Source organism: Merops nubicus, unplaced genomic scaffold (assembly GCF_000691845.1).
Source record: "Merops nubicus isolate BGI_N331 unplaced genomic scaffold, ASM69184v1 scaffold2780, whole genome shotgun sequence".
NCBI classification, from domain to species: Eukaryota; Metazoa; Chordata; class Aves; order Coraciiformes; family Meropidae; genus Merops; species Merops nubicus.
In genome coordinates, this window is record NW_008580723.1 from 208,421 (window position 1) to 216,905 (window position 8,485).

An 8,485-nucleotide genomic window follows, 5' to 3' on the forward strand; every position below is an offset into this window, starting at 1 on the left:
GAACCCATGGCCTCTAAGCTGCATGTGATGGCCACACACATGAGCCACGATGGCTTTCATGGCTTTGTCTGGACCTTACATCTCACAAGCCTTATTGCATAATGACCCAGTCTGCCTTGGAGGATAACAGAGTAACTTTAATCTTTCTGTCCCAGCTCCAGAGTATCTTGCTGATAAGGGCATCCTTCCCAGTAGTAAAAATCCAGGGCCCAACACAGGGCCCATGTTTGTCCCTCTCTAAGTGAGAACTTTGACCTGTTCCTGCTACAACCTGTTATGAAAAAGTCCTAACACCACACCACCACTAGCCATTTTTTGAGCTGACAAATTCATAGGTATGCCTGGAATAGACCTCAGAGCAGACAACCAGATGCCTCCTGAAAGGTCCTACTTGGGAGACAGGCAGTTAGTGGATGCAAAGCCTATAGGGTTTGGATCTTCTACACTTAAGCAAACTAACAGTAATGTTACATTAAATTGCTCTTTTGAACAGATAATTTCCATTTCAGTTTCATTTAAGGCACATTAGTATTATTTTGGGTATCAGCTTTGAAATACACTTCAGCAGAATGAACTCCCACCCAGCAGAAACATTTTAAACATTAAAATATTTTTTAGGCTGTCACATACAAGTGTATATTAAAAGTATGATCACATATAAAAGTGATTTTTTGACTTAGCATAAATGTGTTTTCAATCATAAATTTTCTCTGTTTTTTTTTTGTCTAGATTTTACAGCTTTACTTGTTGATATTATCGGAAACTCCACCAGTTATCTCACAGAAATTTTCAAATCCAGCTCTATTCTCTCAGGTTTGCATTTCCTTTTATCTTTTTCTTATTTGTCTGATTTACTCCTGACATGGAAACAATAATAGATAGCTGTATAAAACAGTATTGTTCTTACCCAGCCGCATTTTTCTTGCAAAGCATGGACTGGAGTTGTACACAAATTGTCCTCAGAAGAATAAGATGCATATATAGAATGTGTATATATACATATATATATAAATTAAAATACAAAGACATACATGCTTCTATGAGCAGCTATGTTTTGTTTAAAAGTCTGGTGAATTATTATTAAATATTGGTGTTTAGGGGAATTATGATTCCCGAATAATAATTATGGGTTATATTACCTCAATAATTTTTTTCCATATAAAAATACTTGTAATTTAGAATTGTAGTTACATAGAAGTATTACCCCTGGAAATATTAGCATCTAGATTTGATGCTGTTTCAAGGTTTTTCTCAAAAATTAAATCAGAAGGAAAATATTTGGCCAGCTGCAGTAGCCACATACCATTTTGTGTTTGTGTTTTCAACTGTTCAAGATAATATATAATGAAAACTGGTAATAATGATCTAGTTTACATTTTTTTACCTTTCAGTGCGTCAGAGCAATGACTCAGATTGTATCTACATTTGTGTGATGACAGGGCAGACAGGTAAAAGTTAAAACCTTTCCACCCCTAAAAATTGACTTATTTATTCTCAGAGACAACTTATAGTAGAAACAAGCCTTTCTTGACATTTGTAAGCACTTGTATTCACAGGGACAAATCTGTCTGACTTTTGGGAAATGCTGGAGAAGTCTCCTGTTATTAATTACACATTTTCCAGTAACACATCTTCTGACCTGGGTAAGTACATGTTGGGGAATAAAAGGAAACAGCAATAACAATGAAAACCATGTCCAGGTAGCACTTGCAATGAATACTCCATCTTCATAATGTAAAAATATATTTTTTTTAATTATTCCTTTCTATTTTTATTCGTACTTATATATGTACACATTATATTTTATTAACTTTAAATCACAGTAATGTATTATATTATTCTAAGTGTAATATAATATTTATATTATAAACATAAATAAAATTTACAAACTCTTAAATTATTAGCTTTAAGGTCTTCTAGTGGAGGAAAGAATAAGACCTCCCGGGATGAAAGCTTACAGAATTCAGCATTAGACTGAGGACTGTCCCTGATGCTATTAATCTAAATTAGTGTCTTCCTTAGCTCTCAGCACAAATTACCTCCTACCTGTACACGAGTTACCTCCAGAAAGGAGTTGGATATATGCAGTGAGTGTTCTGCATGGCTCCTCCACCCAAAACTCCCTTGCCAGGTTGAGCTGTACTTCAGGTCCTCACCTCTCACTGCTGCCCGTGGCTATTTCTTATTTTCAGTGCTTGATTAAAACAGGCAGATGGTGAAATCCATGGGAAGTTTACCCGTGCTGAAAGCTGTGGAATGTTTTTCTCCTGTTCAAAAAACAACAAACAATCCCAAACCCAAAAAAGAATCAAAAACATTTTGCCAAAACTTACTTTAATTAAGAAAGACAAGGGGTGTTTCTATGACACCAGAACCTGATTTCTTTCCTTTTATCACACAACATGTGCTGGATGGTGTGTGTTCTAACCAATCTCCTTGTACCTCAAAGACCTAGAGTCGATTTTTTCAAGTTTCATGAAATTACAGGAAGACCCAAACAAAAGAGTGGATCTATCAGCAGAGCATGTATGGACATTTAAAAGTAAGCAAATATTGTCAGATTTAATTTATATTCTCCTTGATTAATCTCTTGACAAGTGATCATCTGTGTTTGCTGCACAGCACTGTGATGTTGTACTACAGTTACAGAGTAAAAGTTTGTCTGAAACATCAAAAGATCAGCTTGGCAGTGCACTCAACTGATGTAGGATAGAAATCTATTGTAAAAATCCATTTTATTATAAAAAGGATTTTTTTTAAATAGGGCAGGAAATTAAAGAAAAAAATGGTTGTTAGTTAAAAAAAAAAAAAAAAAAAAGACTGTTTTAACTGTTTCCTCTCCTTTTTTATTGTCCCTTTTTCTATATTTTACTCTGACTTTATATGATGTCCTGTTTTAAGTATTTGAGTATTTTGGGGCATTTAGCTCTGCCACAGGACTACAAGATAGAAAAATACGTCTGCCTCATTTTGAATGCCAAAAAGCAAGGCACTTGCTTGCATGTAGTATAAGCCAAGAGAAATTCAGACCTTGATTTCACGTCTCTTCATCACTGCAATGCATCTCTCTACAAAACTTCTACATTTTCCTTAGACAATCTGCTGTCTTTTTATAAGCTCTTTTGATTTGCTTAACCATATACCCATCTTTATTACCCCTTCTAGCCCCAAGTGTCACAAAATGTTGTCAGTTCTCGAATTCCAGTATTTGCCCTCCTGTACCTGGCTGCTCCCATTCACATAGACACCATGTTTCATCTCTTTCCTCTGTAGTGAACTAGTTTTAGAAATAAAAATAAATAATTTAGGTGAAGAAAACAAACAAACACACACACACCACTTTACAGGGACACTTCAGTTTCTTTTTTTTTAATGTAAACTTGCACATTAAAATGTTCTTGGTTATAATTTCAAATACTATTAGTACTCCCCACGTTTCCATATTTAAAATGAAATGGAGAGGTGTCTACTCACCTGCCAGAAGCACTGAAGGATTAGATGGGATTTTCTGGGTGTATTTTAGATCTTATTGTCCCCCAGTGTGTTGCACTTGCTGCTGCTGTGGAGCACCAGCACCTACAGTGCATTGCTGCTGTCCTCCCTCTGTCTCGCCTGCTTCTTCAGCTACCAGGATCCCTTCTGCCCAAAAAGAAGAGGAAATCCTCACCACAAGGTTTCCACCACAGCCAAAGACAATTGGAGTGAAAGGAATGGGGGTTCCATCACCTCATGTGGATGCTTCTAGACCCCAAGGCACGGCTGGCCCCCCTCCGACTGCTGAGGGGAGTTTGGCCCCGCTGCCAGCCCCGCAGCCCAGCCCCAGTGAGTACAGCCAGGGGGACTGGCACTGCTTTACCCTGCTGACACTGGGGTTTGGTCAAAAGCTGAAACCACCTCTCTGAGGTGGAGGTTGGGAGGCCCTTCAGGGAGACCCACCCGGGGTCATTAGAGCTGATTTCTTTATTGTAGAACTACTACAATCAGTTACAGGCTCCATCCTGTAGTTTCTCATCCTTTGGGGAAAAAAATAAGCCTTGATCCTCATGAACACCTCTACCACCCAGGTCTTCCCTGACATTTTGCTCAAAATTTGGTGAGCAGACCTCTGGAAAAGCAATACAGTGTTACTTCTTAAACATGCCTTCTTTAAAACTTACCTTTCCCTAGCCAGCCTATGGACTTCTCAAGGTCTAAAAAAGTACAGCTTTTGTTTTTCCTTTTTCATCTGGATATTTTTATATGCCATTGGAAGTACTGGGTGAGGGACCCTGGCTGTTGAGCTGTCAGCAATTCTTCTCAGTAGACAGATAAATAACAATATCCTCAGTAACACGAAGCGTGTGTCCTTCTGCTCCCACAGCTGACACAGATGAATTTTGGATGCAGACAGTGTTGCCTCTAGACAGCAGCAAGCTGATGCACACGGAGCCAGGTGAGATTGATCTGGGGTAGTAACAAACTGTCCCGGTTGGCACATTTGTGAAATAGAAAATAATATAGACAGAAATAGGTGGCTGTGGATGTATTTATACATCAATGTCTATGTAAGTGTTTATTAGTTATCTGTGACTTCGGCTTTTTTCTGTTATTCTTTCAATCAACCTACAAGTTCTGTTCTTTTCCCTCCTTCAGATTTTCCTTCCTCAGTGCTGTCTACGCCACCCTACAAGTCTGGTGTGACACTGAAGCTTTACTCTGCTACCAGTAAGTAGTTGCACCTCATGCAGCAAAAAGAATAGTGTGTTTTAAAGTATGTCAATATGCAAATTTTCCCATGCAGAAACAACACACATTTAATTTACATGATATGGATGTAAAATACCCAAAATGTCTAAGCGGCTGCTTCTATATTTGTTTGTGAATTGTGCACATTCAAAATACAAATTATACCATGGTGATAGAATCAACAGATGTACTCCATGTGTCAATTTTAACAAAGTTTGGTTATTGGAGAATTTTAAAATTAATTCATTAAAAAAAAAAAAAATCACGATTTAAGTCTCACTATTGTTACAAACTAAGTTAATCCATGAAATATGAAATCTTCAGAATTCCCCCAAATTTACAATACTGAAGATTTCAGCTAAAGAAGGATCATTATCAGCTAGATTCCTTCTTACAAGCACCAAAATTAAAAGTTAAAAATTCAAGGTTAGTATAAGATGATATGCCACTCCACTTATAAATATCATATACTTGTGTAGGCAATAAAATTATATTTACAGGTAAGTATTTAGTAAGAGATTACATGCTTTGAAAAACTGGACCTGATTCAATGCTAGGAAGGAAGCCTGAACTCTGTGAGAGTCCAGCACCTACTGTGGATGCTGAGCATGTAAGTGTCTGAGTCCAGGCTACCTGTGCCCAAATCTGCAAAGTAGGAGCAGAGCTCAAGAGTACCACAGGAATAAACCTCAGCCACAAATCCCAGTCTTAGGGACTGAAAACAAGTTCAGCTGTAGGTACCAGCATCACAGAGACCTAAAACTGGATAAAATGCACCACATTCTATTGACAACTTAGTACCCTTGGGATCCTTCCACTCCCAGTCTGGTATCTTTGCTCCAAGTGGTGACAATGGAAATCAAGCCTCTTGGCCAGATGAGCAGTGGGCAAGGTACAGCTGAAGTTGCATGTATGTCACAGTTTATATTATAGGTTATTAGAGATTATATGGTGCCCATTGACCTGGTAGGTAAGGAAGTCAGTTTGAGGGATATGTTGGTGTATGTGTTCCTGCGCTGATACTTATATGGAAACCACATCAATATTGTTATGATTTGATACTGAAGGGAAAATCCAGACTGCCTGTCCTGGGATCCAGATAAAATCTACGTGCCTGCATTCCAGACTGGGACCTTGATTGTCTGCTGTTTGGTGAAACAATCTTTTTAGGAATAGAAATTTGATAGCTACCACTGAATTTGATGTGAAAACTCCTATAGGGCATGGTGCTTGGCCTGTGCTCAGCTCAAAACCAGAAATGAAAAATATTTCCCCCTTTTTCCAGAATAAGCAGGTAGCTCAGTTCCAAGGTTTCCTGGCACTGGGACTATGTTCTGCCAGTTTGGCTGCTTAGAGCTATGATGGGGCTAAGAGCTCATGGGACTCTGGGAAGTTCTTGGTCCTCCCATTGAAGCTGACTCTGTTGCTTGCACAAATAAGTGGGAACATGAGTCTTGTCAAGTGGTGAGGACTGCCAGAGGGAATTTTTGAAATCTGTCCCTCAGCTGCTTGTGTTTCTGTGTGGCAACCAAGAGAAGCATAGACAATGGATAGTGCAAAGATAATATATCAGACTAAGTTACAGAACTCTTCAGTATCACTTCGACTTTGTATTACAGATAAAACTGGAGGAGTCTATCAAACAAAGATGCCAGTCAAAGAATACTTTTTCAGATGTCTGTTTGGATATTTAGGAACTACAACAAAAAAAGTTTTATATGAGCAAATAAAGGCCTGCAAATTCTGATGGATGGTAGACAAGGAGAGCAAAGAGAAACGTTGATGATATGATTTGTGATAGATTAGTAGGAAACATGGAAAAATAAACTGCGTCATCCTGGTATTGTCAAAGGAAATTGTGGGTCTTCGATATGGATTCCTAATAAATCTGACTAAGAGAAAACTGTTGATAGCCTGTCAAAACAGGAGAGGCAAAGTGAAAAACTGAGCATCGCCAGCAGATTTTTGCACAAAGAGAAACTCTGCAGCCTTGTGGCTGTTCTCTGCTAGTAGAGCTGACCCCGAGCATCAGGGATGCAGCCAGCTCCTTGGCTCCATACAAGCAATCCTCAGGGCTTCATTTTGGAATTACATGAAGGTTTACAATCCAAGTTCTGGGCTTTGTTTCCTGCTAATTCCACAATTTCTAATGATACTTCAAATACTGACTTCTCTCAGCTCATTGCTGAATTCCAACACAAATTTACTTTTCTGTAAAAGGTGGGTTTTTTTGAGAATTTGAGTCAGAGATAAAGGTACTTCCACAGATCTTTTCCTGGAATAATCACCTGGTTTTGCTACTGTTTTCTGTTGCAGCAATGCAAGACCAGAGTCCTGTGCTGTTACTTTTTGCAGCTTTTGCTGGTTCTGATCAAGCTTTTCATAGTTCCCAGTCTTGCTTTTTTTTTTTTTTTTTTTACTAATACTATTAGAAAAGAAAGTATTTGAGAGCATACAGCTCAGTGGGGCATCTGCTTTCAGCAGTAAATAAAGTTATCAGAGTTAAAAATACTGACCATGAAAAACAGTTTGAGAACAGCATCAAGTGATCATACAAACACAAGTCCTGCAGAGGCATTAAAAAAACCCCTATCTATTAAGACATGTTTCCAAGGAGAAAATTCACTGGTGCTAGGCTAAGCAGCAGTTCTTGATGTAAGAAGCTTTTTGAACCATGGAGGTAGGAAGTCAAATATCCTTTTTTGATCCTTCTCTCATTTACTTCTGACGAAAGAGTTCAAAATACCAGAGTTCTCATCTTACTCCCCATGACATATGTTGGTTGCGTGAAGAAAATGAGCCAAGGCTATAGCACTTGAATATAGTTTGACATCTTGACACTCTTCAAGGTGTGAAGAGAAGAATTTAAGCTGAATTAAATCTTATCTTGACTGGGAGCAGAGAAATCTGCTATGGTAATTGTCAACCACCAAAAACTCTGCACAAACCCAGTTTTCTGCATATGTTGTTTGCTTTGAGTGAGTTCCACCTGAGGATTAGCTAACAGCCAGTTGCAAGTTGCAGGATTGTGTGACTGGACTTGTGGTGTGCACAGTCCAGAACTTGTTCATATTCCAGCTGCTGTCTGGTGGGCAACACTACAGACCCTAGAAAGTTTAGGACTGAGAACCAGCCTATTTTGAAAAGGCTGGGAAATATGGATTTCAATGAGATCATAGAATGTGGAGTTACTAAATGCTCCTCTATCAGAAATCACAATGACAGATGTTGTCTACCTCCATATATCATGCATTTGAGAAAATATACCAAAGAATGGGATTTCAAAACAATGAGGGGAATCCACAGTGCTCTGAAGACTGAGACATTATTTCAAGAAGAAGTCATTAAATCACAAAAGTGGATGTCAATTGATAAAGTATGCAAGTGTGCATATTAAAGCATGCAGGGAGGGATATTGTAAATCTCAGTTACTCACAGCAGCCATAACATTGCACTTCACTGGCACCAAAGTTTTATCTGTGTCAGAATTATGTGATATTGAGTAAATAAGGGAAAAGTCTGTTTACTGCAGCAAAAATCGGTCACTTACCTGCTTGTGACAATAACAGTAATTTCAAAAAGACAAGAGCAAAACTCTGTACAGGAAGCTGTGGTTCCTGTGTTTTCTGGCCTCTTGACCGACTTGATTTCTTACAAAAGAAAATTCTTAGAAAAGAAGGTTCTGAAATACATCCCTATTTTTAATTTTTTTTTTTTTTAATTTCAGTCTAAAACTATAAGAATCTAGGAATTAAAAAAA

General features: G+C 38.2%; 1 protein-coding gene across 1 annotated transcript in view; it reads left to right on the plus strand.

The window, feature by feature from the left end:
- The window catches only part of HHLA1 (HERV-H LTR-associating 1), a 20,154-nt gene that overhangs the window by 7,214 nt on the left and 4,455 nt on the right, over nucleotides 1-8,485 (plus strand). The window contains exons 6-10 of the mRNA XM_008936158.1: nucleotides 730-813; nucleotides 1,392-1,448; nucleotides 1,557-1,643; nucleotides 4,361-4,432; nucleotides 4,633-4,704. Of these exons, the coding sequence (XP_008934406.1) occupies nucleotides 730-813; nucleotides 1,392-1,448; nucleotides 1,557-1,643; nucleotides 4,361-4,432; nucleotides 4,633-4,704 (372 nt within the window). The remainder of the gene's footprint in view (nucleotides 1-729; nucleotides 814-1,391; nucleotides 1,449-1,556; nucleotides 1,644-4,360; nucleotides 4,433-4,632; nucleotides 4,705-8,485) is intronic.